The 21,228-nt window shown below is 39.0% G+C and overlaps 3 protein-coding genes across 17 annotated transcripts in view; 1 reads left to right on the top strand and 2 right to left on the bottom strand.

The window, feature by feature from the left end:
- Positions 1-24: 24 nt before the first annotated feature.
- On the top strand, positions 25-2,932 carry dmac2l (distal membrane arm assembly component 2 like). Its single transcript, XM_086050670.1, has 5 exons — positions 25-130; positions 293-387; positions 907-1,115; positions 1,771-1,942; positions 2,289-2,932. The coding sequence occupies exons 2-5, from the start codon at positions 293-295 to the stop codon at positions 2,401-2,403; spliced, it is 591 nt and encodes a 196-aa protein (XP_085906796.1). The 5' UTR covers positions 25-130; the 3' UTR covers positions 2,404-2,932.
- On the bottom strand, positions 2,429-15,008 carry cdkl1 (cyclin dependent kinase like 1 (CDC2 related kinase)). Of its 2 annotated transcripts, none has more exons than XM_086050669.1 (12): positions 14,933-15,008; positions 13,266-13,367; positions 12,210-13,195; positions 10,997-11,164; positions 9,611-9,732; positions 6,930-7,002; positions 6,660-6,750; positions 5,880-6,080; positions 5,563-5,645; positions 5,414-5,470; positions 4,694-4,873; positions 2,429-3,684 (listed from the first exon to the last, which is right to left on the bottom strand). In XM_086050669.1, the coding sequence occupies exons 4-12, from the start codon at positions 11,162-11,164 to the stop codon at positions 3,571-3,573; spliced, it is 1,089 nt and encodes a 362-aa protein (XP_085906795.1). In that variant the 5' UTR covers positions 12,210-13,195; positions 13,266-13,367; positions 14,933-15,008; the 3' UTR covers positions 2,429-3,570. The 2 variants fall into 2 exon arrangements, with proteins under 2 accessions (XP_085906795.1, XP_085906794.1); XM_086050668.1 differs by having other exon boundaries at positions 10,997-11,222.
- The window catches only part of map4k5 (mitogen-activated protein kinase kinase kinase kinase 5), a 27,788-nt gene continuing 21,441 nt past the window's right edge, over positions 14,882-21,228 (bottom strand). For 9 of the 14 annotated variants that reach the window (XM_086050651.1, XM_086050650.1, XM_086050662.1 and 6 more), the window contains 9 exons: positions 20,274-20,388; positions 19,801-19,892; positions 18,624-18,727; positions 18,358-18,535; positions 17,946-18,014; positions 17,773-17,865; positions 17,586-17,656; positions 15,676-15,731; positions 14,882-15,186 (listed from right to left, as the gene is read on the bottom strand). In XM_086050651.1, the coding sequence (XP_085906777.1) occupies positions 15,099-15,186; positions 15,676-15,731; positions 17,586-17,656; positions 17,773-17,865; positions 17,946-18,014; positions 18,358-18,535; positions 18,624-18,727; positions 19,801-19,892; positions 20,274-20,388 (866 nt within the window). In that variant the 3' untranslated portion in view covers positions 14,882-15,098. The remainder of the gene's footprint in view (positions 15,187-15,675; positions 15,732-17,585; positions 17,657-17,772; positions 17,866-17,945; positions 18,015-18,357; positions 18,536-18,623; positions 18,728-19,800; positions 19,893-20,273; positions 20,389-21,228) is intronic. The other 5 variants (XM_086050661.1, XM_086050658.1, XM_086050665.1 and 2 more) reach the window with 3 other exon arrangements.

Consider the following 21,228-nt stretch of genomic DNA (forward strand, 5'->3'; position numbering starts at 1 on the left):
CAAAACCGTGTCAAGTCCCGCGAGACTTCCTCCTCCACGAGGCAGCCAATGGCAAGACGCGTCATTGTGACGTCGCACGCCCGATAAAATGGCTGCGTTTGACATGTAAACAACTCTCTAAGCTTAAAGGGTAGGTCACAAAACGTTTACATTTTTGGACTAATTCACGAATTTTTGAGGAAATTCGCCACCATGAATATGTAATGCTGAGTTACAAAATTTTTGAGGAAATTCGCCACCATGAATATGTAATGCTGAGTTACAAAATGTACTAAATTTGTTAATATTGCAGATGAAGCTGCTTATGAAGGCGCTGCAGGCTGCTGTGAAGCAAAAAGAGACTAGTCGGAGACATTTCTGGGGCTGGCTCAATGCTGTTTTCAACAAGTACTTACATTAGTCTTATATTTTGTATAATAGTGTCTGTTTTCTTATTCATCTCCAGAGAGGCTCAATGTACAAGGATGAATATGTCTCTGAAAGTGTCAATCAAAAGTATCATGTTGTGGCTGTTGAATATAAAATTGTGCTCTTTTTTTTTGTTGGCACTTTTATGAATTTTGTGTATACAGTATTCTACTATGATCATGTGAAAATAGTATTTTAATTATCGCAAATTTGATGTGATATTTTTCACTTATTTTATGTATTTTTACACTGTTTCGTAAATCAATGTTTTTATTTTTTCAGTGTTTTTTCCAAATTGATAATGGTATTTTCTGAGTGTTTTATGTTTCATAGTGTTTTCTAAATCAATATATTTAGTTTATGGTTTATTACTAACTTAATGTGGATGTTTCCAAAAAATGTTATACTGTGAAAAAATATGTAATATTAATCATCAAATACATTTTTTTAAATTGTTGTTATATTACAAATGTAATACTTTCTGGATATTATACACAGGGTGGACTACGAGCGCATCAAGGCTGTGGGCCCCGACCGGGCGGCGTCTGAGTGGTTGCTGAGGTGCGGTGCCAAGGTGCGCTTCCTGGATTTGGATCGCTGGCACGGGGACTACAACGCGCTGCCCACTGGGCCTCTGGGGCGCTTCAAGATCCAGGCCATCGACGCCACCGACTCCTGCATCATGTACCGCGGCTTCGACCATCTCGGTTTGAGAAACGCTCCTACATGAACTCCTGTTTATCGTGCGGATACATTATAGGCTCACCCCTGAAAATGAAAATCCACGATATAGACACCAAATTATATATATTTATTTGTCTGTTTTACCACCCAACATGCTTTAGGTAGATTTAAACTTATTAAAACACACTTTTTTAAACACATTGTAAACATTTCTAGCAACTATTTTTCAGTACCTATTTAAAAGCGCCTAGTAACAAACTTAGCAACTTTTAAAATTTGAATTAAAATGTTTAGCAACTTTTTCAAGTTACCAAGGTTAAAATGCATGCATTTTCCCTCTAGATGTTTTTGTTGTTTAAAAAAATTCTTGCCAGAAAATGCTTTGCTAGAAAATAAAACGGAACTGAAGTGGTGTGCTACGTGAACACCCTCTAGTGGTACGCAAAGTTTCACTATGCGCAATTTTACAGTACATTTTGTTATCTCGAATTCAATTTGAAAACAAAAATATCTAAAACATTCAATCAAACTTTTATTTAGGTACAATTTCACTTATGTGCAATACATTTAAAGGGGAAGTCAAGTAAAAAAAAATAAAAAATCTTCACAATATGTTCTACTGTGCACAGTATTCTGATCAATACTTGCACTTGACGCCATTGTGTTGCGTTTGTGCAGATGGTTTGCAGCACGTGGAGGAGGTAAAGCTCCGCAAGTGCATTTACATCGAGGATGCGTGCTTGGAGCGGCTCAGCTCGCTGGAAAACCTTCAGCGCAGCGTCTTCATCATGGAGGTGGTGTCGTGCGGGAATGTCACCGACAAGGGAATCATTGCTCTGCACAAACTCAGGTTGTTCTTTTTTTTTTTTCTTTTTCTTTTCCTTCAACGTATTTTAAAATATTTAAAAATAATAATTTTGTCATTTTTAAAGTTCTGTTTTTGTAAAGTAAGTTTTGGTAAATAAAAAAAAACATTTTAGTTACAATAATAAGCATTATTACTAATTATTTTGTATTTTCAGTAAAGCGTTTTTGTACTACTTGAGTGTGATATTTTCTTAAGCTTTGCAGTGGGCTCTGCAGTGCTCAACACTTCCAACCGGAACCGAAGTACCAAGTAGTAGTCGTTCCTGGAATTTTAGGAAGGAAAACGAATTTTAAGATGCTTTTGTGTATTTTGTTTTGCCGTTGTGCAGAAATCTGGAGTACCTGTTCCTCAGCGACCTGCCTGGTGTCCAAGACAAACAGAGCACGGTGGAACATTTAAAGACGGCCCTCCCGCGCCTCGATGTTCATGTGGACCTGGACTAAAAATCAAACGACAACAACAATGCACTTTACTGTTGACACCAATTTATTTATCATAAACATTGGTCCTTTTAGCTTTACGCCACAGCGGCTCGTTTATGATTCTTCGCAAACATGAATGCCTGTGTCATTTGGGGTCTGCAGCTTGTTTTTCTTGACACGTGTATAGCCACTTAGCATTTCTGTTTATCAGGGTGAATAAACCAAAATCCAATTACATGCTAGCATCATTGAGTACTCCAAATTGTTCTTGGTTGATTGTTAAAATGTGCTCAAATGGTCATAAGGCCACCATTTTGCAAGCCTTAATCATTGATCATTTCTGAATCATTTTTTTAAAACATTCTCAGAAAAAAAAAAAGAACAGAACAGATTCACAAGAACAGATTCCTGTCCTCAATTCAACCTTCGTGGTTTACCGTGACATGGATGACCTACACAGACAGCCAGGAAAAATAGATATTTTTAGTTAGCACATTGATATTTTTTATTGCTATTATGACGAGGAATAAAATAATATTATGCAATGATACTTTTCCTAATTTCTTTACAATATCTTTGATTTTTTTTTTTTGGGGGGGGGGGGGCGCTGAAACAATTGCATTTCAATGGAAATGATTAGTTAGCTTTTGTTACGAGTGTGGTCACGAAACATTCTGAACTGGTATCTCAAGGCAGTGCTAATTTTGGCTAACGATCTTGAGTCTCAACACTGCCCCTCCACCGCAGGTTCCTGGTGGTACTGCAACATTTGATCCGTAGCTAACGGAAAAGTAAAGGAGTCTTTAATTGGGGCACTTTAAATTTTAACGATTAATTTGGCATTTCCACAACGAGACGGCTGCGGATGTCGATAGCACCAAAGTGGGGATCGTCTCAACTTTATTATTATCACTGCTGATTTCAATAAATAGAATTGAGAGAGTAAAAAAAAAAAAAAAAAGTGACATCCTACTTGACTTTCAGTACAGAAGATTTGGCAAAACCTTCCATGTCGTTTATAAGTGGAGCGTGGCGTCACGCGACGCTCCTTGTCCTCTGTCAGCTAGCTAACGCTTCAAAATAATAAAAAATAATAAGAGGAAAAAGACACCGACGAATGTCAGTCACTCAGCACCCGGCGCCTTGTTTCACTTCCTGAGTCTTGTTGATGCATGTGCAGATGTGTTTCTAGATGTTGGGCAGGTGGTAGTTGAACTTGTGGTTGTTGAACGTGAGGTTGTGGAAGTACTTCTTGGTGTCCGGAACAGGGAAGATGCTGCTGCCCGTCAGCTGAGGCAAACACTGACAACCACAAACCATAATAGCATCAACTTCAGTCGTTCATATGCTAATTAAGCGATATCACATGAGCGGGAGAGGTGACACAAGAATCATATTTTAGTTAAAAAAAAAAAAAAGAAAAAAAAAAAAGGTTTAGTCAAGTTTGCTTAAAAAAACAAAAAAAAAAAGAATATTTGATTATATTAAAGTGAAAATGATATACTTCAGTAGTATGTTTTAAGTAAAAATACTCTTGTATTATTTTTTTATTACATGTTTTTGTCATATTTTTTATTTTATATTAAAAATATTTCATTTGAGTTAAAACTAAATCAAATAAAATAGCAATATTTTTATAGAGTAATAACTTTGTATTTTAGCCCTTTTAAAAATTTTATTTTAGCAAACATACTGTTTACTTTCAGAAAAAAAGTATATATTTAAAAATATTTCGTATTTTGTACAATTTCTATATTACTATTATAGATTTGTAATATACTCGTATTAAAGTAAACAAAATATCTTACAATAGCAAGATTTTTTTTATTGAGTATTAATAACTTGTATTTTAGTATTTTTAAATACAGTATTTTATTTTCAGTAAAAAATACATTTTACTCTATTTTTTTTCTTGGAAAAAAATATTGTCACTTATTAATAAAAGTTAAAAACACAATATTTCTCCTTTAGTATTATTAAAAACATTTAATTATAGTAATAAAGTAAAATATTGTGCGTTAGTACTATTTAGTAATTTTATTTTAGTAAAAAAATCTAAGTTATATTCTATTTTTTCATTTTATCTAGTAAAAAAAACATTTTAGTAACGCTTTTTATTTTAATTTAGTACAAAAATACTTATGGAATATTTTTATTATATGAGAGTCAAAGTATTGTAGTTAAGGAATATTGTGAATGCTTTCTCACTAACAAAAGACATTTGTAGTAATATTTTGAACTTTGTTTCAGTTAAATATATTGCACATTATCAATATCTTTTTTTTTGTCTTTTCGTATGAGCATGACTCACCCCGGCGGGCAGGTGTTTGCGCGGCAGGCGAGTCCTCCTGTTGCCGTGGCGATCGTGCCCCGCGTTGGCATTGGCCTGTTTAGCGTTGTGGTGGCTCTTGTGTCTCAGGCTGTCAAAGTAAGGATGCTGCAGCAGCTGCTCGCACGCAAGACGCTCGCTCGGGTTCATACGAAGACAAGCCTGGCGACATGAACGCGAAGCACGTTCAGTTGACTTAACACATGCCTACATTTATCGAATATGAATTCATTGATAAAATTATAAAATAGTTTTTCGAATACACAAAAATGTAAATTATAATACACTTTAAATAAACAAACAAACAAAAAAAAAATAATAATAATACAAAAAATATATTAATCCATCCATCCATTTAGTGGCAGGGGCGGAGCCAGATCGTGGCTAATGGGTGGGCCTGGAAAAATCAGGGAGGGCCAGAATATTTCTGAGTACAATCCTCCTGTCCCGACACATCGTATATTCAAATACTGTAAAACGACAAACTGAATAATATGAAGTTCAGATCTTCCTTAGACAAACAACAATTATGCCATCCTTAATATTCAACAAAATAAAAAACAATACGAAACACAAATTCAAAAATAATTTAATTCAATTCACTAAAAATGTAAAAGGTCTATTTTTTCGTCAGTCCGGCGCACACCCAGGCCCACCCATGGCTCCGCCCCTGTTCAGTATTAATGCTAATGTTGCCTTTACCTTCATGAGACTGAGCGTTTGGTGGGAGAGGTTTGGATATTTCAGCTCCAGAGGTTCCTAACGGGTGAGGGGGAGAGAATATGTGTTCAAATGTGTCACCGCTCACAAGGCGTGCAATCGAATGAGAGGAGTTTTGGTGTGGCTCGGACAATCTGTTGAGGTTCCGGGATAGAGAGGCCGTGGAAGAATTGATTGGTGCTGAAAACCTGCTGATGGCGACAGATCAGATCTCCTGCAACACATTATACGCACATAGACAAAATCAAATATTTTGAAGGAAGGGGAAAAAAAAAAACCACATTCATATTTTCAATTTCTATTTCATTAAAAACGTGTTCAGGAATATTTGATTTTTATGAAAAACTCAAATTGTTATTTTAATGTAGCGAATAATTATTACATTTTAGGGACCGTGTATATTTATTTTAGTCTTGTAACGTATAAGTGCCGTTTTAGCCAAGCTGACCGAGGGTCTTGCGGATCAGGTAGAGCTGGTCCATGTCGGACTTGCCGGGCCACAACGGAACGCCGGAGAGGAGCTCTGCGAAGACGCAGCCGACGGCCCACACGTCCACGGGGGGGCCGTACTGTGTGTCCCCCACCAGCAGCTCGGGGGCACGGTACCAGCGCGTGGCCACATAGTCCGTGTACGAGTCGCATGGCCCCGCTACGTGCGTAGCAAAAGCAACACATCAACATAAAATTCATTCTCATTTTTTTTTCCAATATATCATCTCTAACTTGTTTCATTATGAACAAATCAATGAGTTATGGAATAAAATAAATACAAAAAATGTCATGTACAGCAGATACAAAGATGATTATTTTACCAACGGTAATATTTTTCATTTGACTATTTACAATAAATCAATCAACCAATTCATTTGACGGCTATGTAATTTTAATAATGAAACTCTAATTATTGTATTGTTGAAAAATCGATTAAATTAGAATTGACCAATTTTCGAATGAAATAAAAATGGTTATATGTATGTGTAAAATTGTTAATTTTACAAATATTTCGATTTTTTTGTATTACTCTTGAATAATTTGCATTTTTTTAAATCTATTACTCTTGAACCAATAAACCAATTATTTAATGAGATAATGGGGTAAAAATACAGTTGAAGAAACTGAGAAAATGAATATATAATTTCATAATAACATCATAATCAATATTGAAAAATGAATAGATTCATTTTAATGAAAGAATTTTAGGGCATGTAACGGCATGCGGGGCGCTTACTGAGAATCCTGGCGAAACCGAAGTCGCACAGTTTGATGACGTGCTGTTTGGTGATGAGAATGTTCTCGGGCTTCACGTCTCTGTGGATACACTGGCCAGGGAGGGGCCCGGGGACAGAGAGCGCATGGTAAAAAAAAAAAAAAAAAAAAGAAAAGAGGCCCGGGGGTCAGCGGGCGGCGTGTTTGTGCCGCCGGGCCGAGGCGGGGGAAAGAATGCTTGTTAAAAAAGAGAAGACACAAAGACGTGCGAAAGCTGGCTCACTCGACTTACGTTGTGTTTGTGGCAAAAGTTGACGGCCTGAAGCGTCTGCCACGTGATGCTCTTGGCCAGATGCTCTGGAACGCTGCACACAACAACAAACGCGTTCAGCAGTGTCTTACTATGAGGCTATAAAAAAGGTCTACACAACCCTCAAATCTAAATTGATTTTTTTTTTGACATTCCAAAAATGAGACGGAGATCAATCATTTCAAAACTTTTCCCACCATCGATGTGGCCTATAACCTGTGCAACTCAAATAAACAAACAAAAAACAAAAAAACATTTGAGAGGAAAAGTAAAACCAAACACCTGAAATAATGTGGTTGCAAAAGTGTGCACCCCCTTATAACTGGTCATGTAACTATGTGTGTGTGTGGATACTTGAGTATCTTCGTTAAGGAGAAATGGCATTTTAACTCCATTACACTGATACATTGTGCTCGATACTTCTATTGTCATTCATTTATTATTGCTTGCTCAATTCAGAAAGATTTTGTTTTACCAATCCAACAGAACTACTAGTGTAGAATACTAGTAGTTGCCTATTGTTGTTTCACTTTAAGTGATATAGTTGGGCAATAACTGAATTTGGACATTCCCATTTTACATTTTGGTCTGGTTGACGTTCATCAACGGCACTCGCGTGTGATGTTTGCAAGCTGAGCCCTGAGCAACTGTGATGCCATTTTCAGTCAAAAGCAAATGGCAAGATGGCCGCCCACCTGAGATGGATACAAGTGGGTCGATTTTGCTGCTTCATTCATATTCCACAAACGCAATATTAATCAGAATACTGTGTTTGGACTAGAGGCGGCGCATAAAACAGATTATAGTTAAGAACATTTTTGACTTGACTTCCACCTTAAATGATACAAAATCCTACATTTTTTCACATGGTTTTACTGTCCATGTTTTCGCATTGTTTTCATTTCACTTTACTAAATTGAATTATGCTTTGGTCATTTTTGTATTTTATTCAAATTAAAATAATATTCAGGAAACTTTTCAATTCCAGAAAAAAATACATTTTTGTCTGGTTTATTCTAGTAAATTATTTGATTATTATTATTTTTTCTTTAGTTTTTCCTTGCCTTCCTGGGGGTTAAGATCAGGGGATGTCGGTGCATATGTGAAGCCCTTTGAGACTTTCCTGTGATTAAATAAATAAATTTGACTTGACTTGATTATTATTTTAGTAAAAAAAAAAAAAAGAAATGTTTTTTGAAATCGTATTTTAGGAGTCACGTATGAATGGAATGTTATATTTGTTTTTTTTCCATTTTAGTTAAATCTATATTAGATTTTTTTTCATTTTTAAAAAAAATTCATTTTAGGATCAAATCTAGTGCAGTAAAAATGTTACGTTACATTTAAGAAGCATTCATTTTTATCTTATTTGACTAAATAAACAGGCGAAAAGTGACGGCATAATATTTGAAAAGTTGTATCGTGAATAACAGTGCATCGCCAGAAAATCGCCGCGTCCAATCAGAGACCTACAACGTCCCGCTCGCAGCCACTAGGGACTGCTGTGACCCGCTGCGATGCCTCAGCCGCCGCATTTACCGAATAATATGGATTTATTGCCGCGCTCCGCACGCAGCTGTGTTGGCTCACAGGCCGCCATCTTTTCAGCGTCGCCATGGAAACGGCCAACACGTGACTCGCGATTCATAACAAGGTCCGCCTCTCCCGAAAAGGCGGCTGACGGCGCCCCGCCGGCACGGAGCATTGCCGCAAACATTCCCAGCGGGGAGGGTCAGCTTCCCCAGGAGACGGCCAACACAAAGGCGGGAAGATACAGTATGTCACGGGGAGATAATCCAATGTACACAGCGCCGCACCGCTGTGGTGCTGTCGCCACCGCGCTGCGTCGCTCGTCAGCCGGTCAGCACAAAAAAACACCTGGGACATGACGAGAAAAATGGTCGTCATCGCACCAAAAGAAAAGAGTCTGAATTTTAGGAGGATAAATTGGTAATAAAAGGGAAAAAATAAAATGAAATTATGGGAAAATAGCGTTTTAATGTTATGAGAAATTTTTCCGAAATTGCACAACAATAAAACCGGATTAATATGACTACAAATGGCTGCGATTAAACTAAATTAAAAGGGGGGAAATAATGTCAAAATTTTACAAAGATGATTAAAAATTATTGCAAAACAAACAAAAACAATCAAAATTTTCCAAAACTAAAGTTGTAACATTCTGAGAACGTTTGTTGAAATCAGATAAAAAATAAAAAACATATCAAAAGTGTCAGAACTTCGTAATTTTACAGATATGAACGAAAATCTAAGAGAAAAAGTCAAAGTTTTATAAAAAAAAGAAAAATTTTAAATACCATGAGTAAAATAATTGCAACATTGTGAGGAGAGCATTTGTAGTTTGACAATAATAAAATATTAATTTTACGGGGGGGAGTGGTGATTAGACAAAAATAACATTTTAATGCTGCAAGAAAAAAGCAACATTTCATGAAACCAACGTCGCATTACAAGAAAATATTTGGATATGAACCAAAATAAAATTGTAGTCTTGTGAGGTAAAAGTCCTAATTTTGACAAAAAAACAAGTTGTAATAAAATTGAGTAAAAAGTGGTGTTTGTTTGCCACGCCCACGCGAGTGTGTGTGTGTGTGTGTGGGGGGGGGCGAGGGGGGTAAGGATGTGGTATGTGTGATGCTGACCCTTGGGGGTGTCGGTCCAGCTCATGGAGCACCGTATGGTCACAATACTCAAACACCAAGTGAAGCTTCCTCTTGCGGCGAAACACCTCGATCAGATTCACCAGATTGCCGTGTTTCAGCTGCTGCATGGGCGCACACACATTTACGCACACACGCGCACACGCAATCGGGCAGGGTGACGCGTACACACAAATACACACTCACAAACGCACACACGAAGAGAGAGAGCGCAGTGAGTGAGAGTCCTGCTAAAACGTCCGCCTTCCGAGCACTAAATCCAAAGTGTTAATAGGCGGCCATAAAGCTGGCGTCGCCCCCGGCAACAGCCCCAACTCACCCTAAGACACCCCCCCCCCAACCGTTCGGGGTCCTGCCGTATTTATGGGCTGCCACTCCCACCCGCCACCGCTTGACTAATTAAGCAGAGCGGCTGACACTTGGACTCAATACGAGGCGGCGGGCACGCTTCCAAATTGGAGAGCCCAACTGTGATTTCAGGTCACACTCGCCTTGCAACGGAATGTGTTTTGGGAAAAACACATCACTTTGTGCATTACTTCAAGAAATGAAATAGCAATTTGAAAAGATGGACATTATATCGGTGACCACCCTAAATATTCAGGATGATTTTATTGTCGGTCGGCAATAGGTACAGAAATACATACTTTGTATATATTTTTTTTTAAGTGACAGGGTAATAGAAAATATACTGAAATAATAAAGCGTAGTGAATAAATGCGTGCATTTTCATTATTTTGATTAATTTTTTTCTTTGAATCTTTTACATTTACAAAATATTTTCAATATACCTATTATTACTAAAACAATGGCACTTTCATTTGATGTAGTCGATATTTAATCAATTAGTTTCAATATTTACACTTAGAAGTGCATTTCTTATTGTCATCATTTTATTATCAATTGATTAATCAAACAGTACTGGCGCAAAAAAAAAACAATCGAGGCAAAACTTTGCAAATTTACATTCGTCGTTTGGATTTTTTTTGCCCCGTATTACCTATTTAAATGGCATTTTCTTTTGAAATGATCATCTATTTATTATTCTACCAAGCTCATCTTTACTAAAACACTGGCAAAGAAAATTATTGTCAACTTGTCATGATGTCTTCCGATCTTTTCTCCCCGAGATATTTACAGTTAAAATCAGTTAAGATATTTAAAAAAAAATAATGAATATAAAAAAAGTCATTTTTATTATAAAACAGTTTTATTTGCGTTATTTTTTTTTTCTTCGCTTTCCTAGGCTAAAAATCACTTTCTTGGCACTTCATTAGGTACATTAGCCATTTATAGTATATTCAAATTGCTTGTACTTGGTCAAGTCTTGATAAATAAAAAAGTAAAACATGGTGCGAATGTGTGAACCTTGAGCATCCTGATCTCCCTGAGTGCGATCTTCCGGATGGTGGGGTCGTCCTCCGATTCCACAAACTTCTTGATGGCTACGATCTGCCCCGAGTCTCTGTTGCGACATTTGAAGACCACGCCGTACGAACCCTCGCCAATCTTTCCCATCTTCTCGTACTTGTCCATCTTTCGACGCAAAGCATCCGCAAAACAAAAAAGACAAACAAACACACAAAAAAAGTCCCTGGGACACAGAGGAAGACAATTTATTTGGTAGACCTACACTGTATACAAAAACGTAATATTACGAAAACAGAGTTGTAATATGATAACGTCGTAAATTTACAAAAATTTGAATTGAATATTAGGGGGAAAAATATGAATAAAGTTGAAAGGTTGTTATAAGAAAAAAAAATAGTGGTGCGTTAACAAAAATGAAGTTGGAATATTATGTGAAGTGACACTTTTTGAAGATGGAATATTCGACAAAGTATCGTATATAAGACTGAACCGTGAGAAAAGTAAAAACATTTACAAAAACAAAGTTGAAAATTAGGTTGCAATATTTTGTGGAAAAAGTTTCACTTTTCCATATTAAGATGGTAGTTTTACAAGAAAATCGTAATTTTTACAAAAATAAGAACTTACGAGAGAAAGTCTGAATTTTGCAGAAAGTTTTCACATTTGCATAGAAAAGGGCACTTTTAAGGTTGTACCTTAAGAAAATAGCCGTACATTTACGAAGACACAGTTATAGTGAAATAGTCATAATTTTACAAACTAGGATATTTTAGTGAAATTATAACATGAAATATTGTGGCAAAATGTCATATGAAAATAAAATTGCATTGCAAGTAGTCCGGGTTTTACGAAAATAGGGTTGGAATATTACAAGCAAAAACAATGTAATATTACGTTGAAGTCACGAAAAATAAGTGTACTGATTTTCCAAACAAGGTTGTAGTTGTAACTTTACAAAAACATTAAGTGCATGAGAGAAAAAAAAGTTGTAAAGTGTAAAAGTCCGTTGACATGCAAGACAATTAAAACGGAGCACTGTAAAATTAAAACATGCCCCTTGAGGAGGTGTAAAACAAACAAACAAAAGCTCAGGGTGTCATAGGCATCTTATCAAGGCACAGCAATGTGACCAACAAAATAAAACAACTCTTTCAACAAAACACCTAAGTCATAAAGATTTAAAAAAAAAAAAAAAAAAAACATCACTTACTTTTTGGAGGTGATGAAGAAAAAAAAATCTCCTGAGATGTTTTGTTGGAGAGAAACTCAAGAGGCTTCCTCCTCTCTGAGGCTCAGATGTGATGTGTGGAGGGAAAAAAAAAAAAAATCCCTAACATCACACAAGCGCGCGCACGCACGCACGCACACACACACGCACACACACACACATTCACCCACATCCACTCACACCTTCACAATAAAACACTCTGCCATTGCACATTCAAATCCACGGAAAAATGCTGCATGGCGACATAACTAGACTGACATTATTTACTATGTGTCAAATAGAAAAAAAATACTACCCATGAGACGAAGGCCATTACATACAGTCGATGCAACAGCAAGAGTGACAGAAATGACTACGTTTAAATTCATAGAATCGTGTCAAATAAAGATGATGGACCACGGGACGAGGAGTATTCGGGGGGGGGGGGGCACACTAGATTTGGATTCACCTTGTGTCAAATGCCGGTCAACCAGGGAACAGGAAGTATTAGGGGGTAAACTAGCTTTTTATTTACCATGTGTCAAATTATGATCAAACAGGGGATAAGGGGTATGAGGGTGTATACTGGATTTTCATTTCATCATCAAATGAAGACGACTGTATGCTACAATACTCAAATGACACGTAACTAGATTAACATCCTCTGTTATGTGACAAATGAAGATGAATGTATAGGAGACTAAGTGCTTTCAGGATGTTACAAGACTAATGGGACCAACAACTAGATTTATATTTTTTTGACTGTCCAGGGGACAAAGGATACATCAAGTCACGTCTATTTGAGCCCACTAGAGCGAGACAAGTTTGTCCTTTATTTTGAAGGCGAGGGCACTACCTTTTCCTGTCACCCACCGCCCATAACACGCCCAACTTGACACATCTTCCTGGTCGACCAGCCAGTCACCGTAGCAACAGCCGGTGGAGGCGAAAAGAAAGAGAAAGACTCGGTGGATTCGTCCACATGAAAGCTGGAACAATGAGGACATTTAAAAGCAGTTACAGACAAAACAACAAATAAAATAAATGACTCGATTGTACCTTTCATGTCCTGGAGGAGGTTGATTTGCGCATATTCCAAAAGGTCGCGTCACACCGAGACCAATTAGTGCTGCTCGGGGGCATCGGCGGAAGAGTGGCAGCCTAAACGGGGGAATTAACGGAAACTAATACCCACACGTCTGCCTCAACAACACTCGACACACACACAAACACGGGAAATAACAGCAACAACAAGAGATTACTTTATTTAAAAAATAAATAAAAATACACCCACCTACAATTTTACTGTTGAAATGATTCAAAATGGACCGATATGAACTTTATGGCCGATGCAGATTCCCACATTTGGCAGAATATAATTCCGATAACCGATTATCCGGTTATGGTTAGGGTTTAACACATTGCGGCATAACCTCGCCCCCGAAGAAAAAAACCCCAAGAAAATCAGCCAATTTCTCTACCCGTTGTAATGGTAAACACATGCTGAGGTTATCGTAAATTTTTTTCTGCCAAACAACAGAATCGGCCTCTGTTCTAATAGTTTTGGATTTTTCATTATAGTTTGTTTTAATTTCATTTTTTACAATTCCGTTTTTTTTTTAATTAGTTTTTAGAGCAGTTTTGGTAGTTTTTATTTTTGGGGAAATGCTTCCATTTAGTTTAGTTTTTTTAATTACATTTAGTATTAGTTTTAGTTGTTTTTTTTTTAAAATAATAAATAGAATATTTGTGACATGCAAGATAAAAAAAAAAAAAGAAAAAAAAAGGTCACTAAGTATTTTGAAATAATGTAAAATCAAATTACAATTCCCAAACTAGCGTTGGACATTTTTCCATCCGTACGATCGTATTGAAATAAAGGATAAATTCAAAATAAACCCCAAAAGCTGATGAATGAAATTGACAACAATGAAAACGAACATCATTTTCACTATAACTGTATTTAGCTTTAATTCGTTAGATAAATGTTAGTTATCGTTTCCTTAAAAGCACTCGTTTTTATTTTGTTAACAAAAATGCTTTATTATTATTGTTATCGTTTTGTCAATTTTCATTGAGCATAACATTGGTTGGGCCATGGTTTCAACATGCACACTTTTCCCACTGATAGCTTTCGACATCCAAACTATATGCACACAATTTCAACAACAGCTCTTTTTTTTATTAAAACAAACAAAAAAACAGCATAGGCTAAAACATTTTGCAAAGGGAATGCAAAGATGTTGACAGAAGCGCGTCGTCCCTCATGTTGTCGTTTTAAATTACATTAAAAAAAAGGAAAAATGTACAAAAGTGCTTACACGGTGCAAATAAGAAGTTAAAAGTCTATAACAGAATAAAAGCAGAGGGGTGGGGACACATTTGTACATTATATTCAAGGTTTAAAAAGGATGGGTGCGACTATGTTACAATGCAAGAAGAACCCAAATGCTGCTCAGAAGGCTGCTGGTTATTAGGTAGTCCGACATACCCGAGATTAATATTAATATTAATAATAAATATTGCTTAAATAACGCGCATGTGGCTCAGGTGTTTGTGTGCGAGTCTGCGCGAGTTGGATGGCAGAAGCTCCAAGCCTCGGGGCGCTAAAAGTCTCCCAAAAAGATACTCATCAGCTTTTAATGGCACTTATGATACCTCCGAATAAGTGGATGTAAAATGTACATGATTAAAAAAAAAGAAAAAAAAAAAATCTTATTTGTGACCTTCTGCTGTGATGGACGTTCCTCACGGGGCTCCTTGCGAGTCCGACGAGCTGAGCAGCCGGTCAGTTCAACGGAAACGACATGCGGTGACAGAAAGTTCTTTTTTTTTTTTTTTTTTTTGTAATTAAAAAAAAAAAAAAACGCTATTCTGGTTCCACCTGATGTATCAGTAACTGTTCTCGTGACCTGCCAGGATATAGAGGTTGCTTAGTGCCGTCGGGTTGTCTGTGGGCCGGCTCTCCAGAACCACCACCCTGAAGGGAAGGGGGGGAGAAAAAAAACACAGTAAGAACATAAGAGTGCAGAGTATAAAGAACTGCTTGTAAAAGTTGGCAGTTTAAAGTCGACGGGGAGGACAAAGTTGATTAATTCATTCATTTTCCGAAATCGCCCCCCCCCCCCCATCTTTTTCCCCATGTTGTTGTTCTGTGTGAAAAGCAGCGAGATGGAAAGGAGGGACCAAGGCAACCTGGCAAATTTCCGCCTTCAGATATCAGTCTTGGTCATCTGTGTGACAGGGACTAACGAAAAGGGGGAAGAGGTGCGTGAAGTTTACCACCACTAACTCACTTCTCTAACTTAACTATTTTGTGCGTGCCGTAAGCGTGGAGCTATCATAGGGTACACCTTCAGATGGTTATGAAGGGGAGCTGGGAAACTACAGTCCACTCCTCCAGATGAAATTACATAGCAGGCGTGAAGGCACGCTCAGAGGCAGCTGGCACGGATCGGCCGGTACCAACCTGTCGGATCCGAGGAGGCGGAAAACTCTGCTCGGGTCGCAGATCTCCTGCGTTACCTGTGAATCGACATAGGAGAGCATTACATTTAATACCTCTCAATAACGACCGATTGAAAAGGACGTTTGAGGCCAATGCCAAATTCAAATATCGTGCATGATAAAAACCAGATAGTGCTATATAATGACTAAAACAACTTTTTGGGTTCCTTAAAGTGCAAGTCAACCCAAACATATTTTTTCAAGAATATGTTCTGTGCAAGCCCACTAGCTGAAACAAGGCATTCTGATAAATATTGCATTTGTGGAATAAGAGTTAATCCACCCGTTTTTAGCCATCTCTGGGGGCGGCCATTTTGTCACTTCTGGCGACTGAAAATGACATCACAACCGCTCAGGGCTAAGGTAACGACCAATCATGGCTCGGGTTCAGAAAACAGGTCAGCTGTGATTAGTCGTTGCGAGCAGTGATGTCATTTTCAGTTGACAGAAAGTACAAAATGGCCGCCCCCTGAGATGGCTAAAAAGGGGTGGATTTTTCTGCTTAACTCATATTCCCCAAACGCAATATTAATCAGAATGCCGTGTTTCAACTAGTAGGCCTGCTGGGAAAATATTCTTGAAAAAAAAAAATGTGTTTGGGTTGCTTTCCGCTTTAACAATTTGAAATTGCACTGAAAAGAAATGTCAGCGCTCAGCAAATTAGCAACAATTGAAGTCTTTCATAGTAATTAATTCATGGTTCTTTGCCTTTATTCTAGCAGAAGCCTAACCTATACGACCAAAACATTTATACGTAAAAAAAGATGAGTTTATTGTAATACAGATTCATTTATTGATTGCCTGTTAAAAACACATGGGAAGAGGACCCTGAAAAAATAATCTCCTATTACATCGTAATCGCAATATTAAGAATGAGATTTTTCAAAATTGTTCAGCCCCAATTCTTAGTGAGCGTTTTCATCAAATTCACCCTATAAAAACGTCATAATTGAAGAATGCAATACCATTTTGTACAAGAATAAAAATGTAAATGGGGGAAAAAAATACAACTCTGGAGTATAAGTGTGCCGTGGGTGAGGTCGTAGCTGTTATGTCGCTATGGAACGTTCCGTCTGCGTGTACACCCATGAAGCCCGACACTGCGCGTGTAAAAAAAAAAAAAAACATGTCGACATGAGAACTGGCTGGTCGACGCGAGGCGGGACGGGCGAGCGGGCGACACCTGCGAGGTGTTAAGCGCTCGGCACGGACGAGGAGGGAGACGTGATCTGGGTCTCGGGTGTTGACGGAGGCGCCCGGCGGAACAAATGTCCATCGAAGAGCCGCTCGCCCGTGAAGGAATCACCCGCACAAAAGCTGAATTATTCAAAGCCGCTCACTGTTGCGTTTATGACGAGACATCAATTTTGCATGCCCGCTGACATTTAAGAGAGAGAGAAAAAAAAAAAAAATATCCAGATGGCGGCCAAGCCGCCGGCGGTATCGCTTTCCACCAAAACAAAATGCTTCACCTCACTGCGATCTCTTGAACTTTTATTGTGTGAGCGAGAACTACAAGTGATCGGGTTCGCGCCGACGACAAGTTCATTACCTGCCGCGCACACAAAGTCACCCTCGCATCACCTGCGCAGCAATGCATCCAAAAGACGACACACAACACACTCAACTAGCCACATAACATTTCTTTCTGTCAGATTCACGGGAGTTCATTTCAAAGGGAAAAAGGCATTTGTTAGACAAATAAGTTTAGTTGTGAGCTTTAGTTCCAAACTTTTTGGCTTGCAACAAAAAGAACAAAAAACTTTCACTCTTAATTGCTCCGTCCCGGAACCTGCTTTTCAGGAAATCGCTGTGCATGAAAACATGACATGAAAAGTACAAATTGACTCTGTCAGGTGAGTGTGTTTTTACCTCGTTTGATTTAAAGCTCTTGCCTTGCATGCCGTGCTTCCAGAAGGCCAGAACGCTGTCTTGCAGGCACACTGGGACGAAAGAGGACGCAAACAGACGGTAAAATTGCACCCGCTTCACATGCAGTGGAACCCCACCACCAAAAAAAAAAAAAAAAAAAAAAAAGAGGCAACAAGGAAAATCTTACCAACTGATCCGATGCCGAAGTCAAAACTGAGCTCAGACGCCAGCTTCTTGTTGGACTTCAATTTGCCTTGAAGGTTAACAATCTTCAAGTTTTCTGTGTGAAAACATGTACATCAGATACAACCAATCCAATTTTAGACTTGCAGTGGATTAATGATAACACGGTCCTCTTACGGTCCAAACACACCAACACCGTGTCTCTCTCCAGCTGCGTGACATGGATGGCATCTACCTGCTGATTACCTGCGAGTAGAGATGAGTGAGAATGAGAAATTGTGTGAGAATTTCACATCACAAATGGCAAAATTATCACAATTCTAATTTTTAAAAATGGAGAAAAAAAAAAAAAAAAAAAAAAATCATAGCTACGCACCAAAAGCTCTGAGGCTGAAAGCATAGATACAATATTTTGAACGGGAAAAATACATATAAGAATTTTGTTTACACATCACAAAAACAGATTAGAGGGCTACAAAAAGCTTTGCGCAACATGTGGCGGGAATAAAACTCTGCCTCTCCCGGATGCTTATCGCTCGTGGACAGTCCAGTTTCATCCCTAAGCACAAGTTGGGTATGAAGGACTTACTGGTTCCCATCTCGGTGAACCAGGAAGAGCAGGAGTTGAGGTTAATGGTCTCGAAGCGCACCACCTGGCCGGGATCGGCGCCCTGGCTGATGGCCACGCACAGCAGCGGGTACTCCTGCTCGGGCACCACCAGCATCTCGAACACTTTCAACGGGCTGGGAAGCGGGAAGTCAAAGTGCTGCCGGAGGCGGGGGGGGGGGACATACGTCGGCGTGTTGTTAAAGGTAGTCGGTCGTGCAGGGGATTTCGCATGGCGTGGAACTCACCTTGATGAGCATGAACCTCTGCATGGGCTCATACCACTGCAGGAGGACAATGCCGGACTGCAGCGCTCCACACAGGTATTTGTGGCCTGTGTACGGGTTCCTCACTGTAAAAGTCAAAATACGTCATTCGTGTACTTAATTTGATTTTTCAGGCATGTGGATGTGGCTATTTTTTTTTTTCCTGATGACGTTTTACCTTGACACCTTACATTTGAGCACAGATGTCTGTACTTTCAATTCTTTATTTTGTTAAAATAGGCTCGCTACATTTTCGCCGTTCCATACTTATGGGCTCAAACTCAAGGCCCGGCCGGGGGCCAGATCCGGTCCATAGTATTGCATGATTTGACGTGGCCCGCCAAAGTAAATCATGTGACTACTTCATGGTTCAAGGAAAATCTGAACCAAAGTTGCAAATTAACTTCATTTTTAATTACATTGAGATATTACAAGCATTGTTTGCCGCCAAACCACTTTCTAAAAATGAACTCAACGAGAGTTGCACAAACTACTTTTATTCACTTCCGACTTCAAATCTATTCTTCATTTGTTTGTTGTGTGTATAACAATGTGATGAGGTGATTATACATTTATATAATTAAAGTCATAATGGCCCTCTAAGGGAAATAATAAGTACAATAAGGCCCGCAACAAAGTTATTGAAAGGTTGTTTTGTTTTTTTCAGATGTTATTAGCTCATTTGTCAACATTTTTTTTTGACAGTCTGTTCACAACATTAATCTATGGGAAATTGTTTCTATAATGCGTCTATTATTGTTTCCTCTGAGTAGGAGCTCAACTTGGCGAGTTCTCTTTTTTACCATTGTGCCAAGTTGTTGTATGTAATTGACAGAAAAAAAATACCATTGTACTTAACTCATTCATTGCCATTGACGAATTCCTTCGTCTTTTCAGTCCAGCCATTCAGTCCCAGGAATTTATTTATTTTTTCAAATTTTTTCAAACGTTAGGGTAAAAGAGGGTCTGAAATTGTCTGGCAGTGAATGAGTTAAGTACATTTAGACTCTCTTTTTTTTTTTAAACTTTGATTTAATTAAAAGTGAGTATTATGTGTACTTAAGTACAGACAGGGAGCACTTTTGTCACCTGTGCTGCCTGGCCACATTTGGACAAGATGCACAAATAAAAGCGCAAACTGTGCAAAGGGGCGACTCACCGATGCAGCACTTGTGACAGCCCTTTGTGTCAGGGATCTTGGTCGTCAAGGCGAACCTCCTGAGGGGACAAAATAGGTCTCTGTCAGCCCTGCTGAAAAGAGACCATGACGTTGTGAATCGGGCGGAGCCGGACAAAGCTTCCACTTTATTGCGAGCGCGCTCATTTTCCACACAAGCCGCAGACAGCAAAGGAGCACAAACAATAAGGCGCCGACTATTTTGCAGTGGAACTCTGAAAAGTTGACTGCCAAGTCGCAGCAAAAACAGCATTTCCCCCATCGGGAATAACGCAAAACTAATTCATCCGCGTCAGGCTTGAACCGTCTCCCATCATAAAACCTTATCTTTACCTTCAAAGGGACCACAATGTGGAAAACTGATTGGGGGTATGGAATCTGTGACTGCATTTTCTTTGGCGGGGTTGCAAAAGATTCAGCAGACCACAACGCAAACATCATGGCACAGCCATCACCTTGGCAGAATCTTGTCCGGGAAGCGGTGCGTCTGGAGCTGGGCAGCCAAGCCGGGTTTCTTCAGCTGCTCAAAGAGCCCAATGAGGTTGTGGGAGTACAGCTGGAAGTTTTTCCCTGCGGGACAACCCACCGCCACAGTCACATAAGGCGCATTTTTCTAGCGCCGTCGCCAAAGGACGGCGGCGGCATCTTGGACATTTTAGCGAGGTTAGACGTGAGCGGCGCGACAAGTATGGCGATGGTGTGACACGCATTACCTTCTGATGAAGCCGGTTAGTAGAGTGTCAAGTGAAGCCGGGTGGGAGGAGGGTGGACAGTATGCAAAGGACAGAAACGAGACGAGAGCAGATGTTACGCAGGTCCAATACCAAAGAAGCGTTTGCGATTTGTCATCGCATAAACCACATCAAACAGTGACGGGTGATTCAGCCAGATTAGGACATTTTGGTTACACATTATAAGCAGTATGCAGTCACTTCACTTCACAATTAAAGCTGTGAGGAGTTATGGCATCAAAACCTTTCAAAACATTCGGGCCGGCTCCTCTACATGCTTCAAATTTGATAGCAACGGGACAAAATTTCTAGGAGTAGAGGACCGTAAAAAGCTAGTGGCCCCTTCGGACCTAATTGACAAACTTCTGGTGTCTCTTCGATAGGTGCTGCGGTTTTGGTCAGCGAGTACTTAATGTACACGTATGAATGACAGCAACTACGAACTGGAGTATTTCCATTTATAAAGGAGAAAAGGGATGCGAAGATTCTTTCATTCTTAACCAAGAAGGCTGGTTCTATGAATTTTACAAGCGCATGAGCGGCGGCAGCTCTTGTGAGGCACGCCGACCACACAAAAGGAAAACAATGTCTATTTTCAGGACGGGCGGTGTCGCCAGATAACGCAGGACAAAAGCAGAGGCGGGTGATGACGGTGACGGGTAACGTAGGCCATCGCCAC

The sequence above is a fragment of the Filicampus tigris genome, chromosome 13 (genome assembly GCF_054856515.1).
Source record: "Filicampus tigris isolate MCC_2025a chromosome 13, RoL_Ftig_1.0, whole genome shotgun sequence".
Classification (NCBI taxonomy): domain Eukaryota; kingdom Metazoa; phylum Chordata; class Actinopteri; order Syngnathiformes; family Syngnathidae; genus Filicampus; species Filicampus tigris.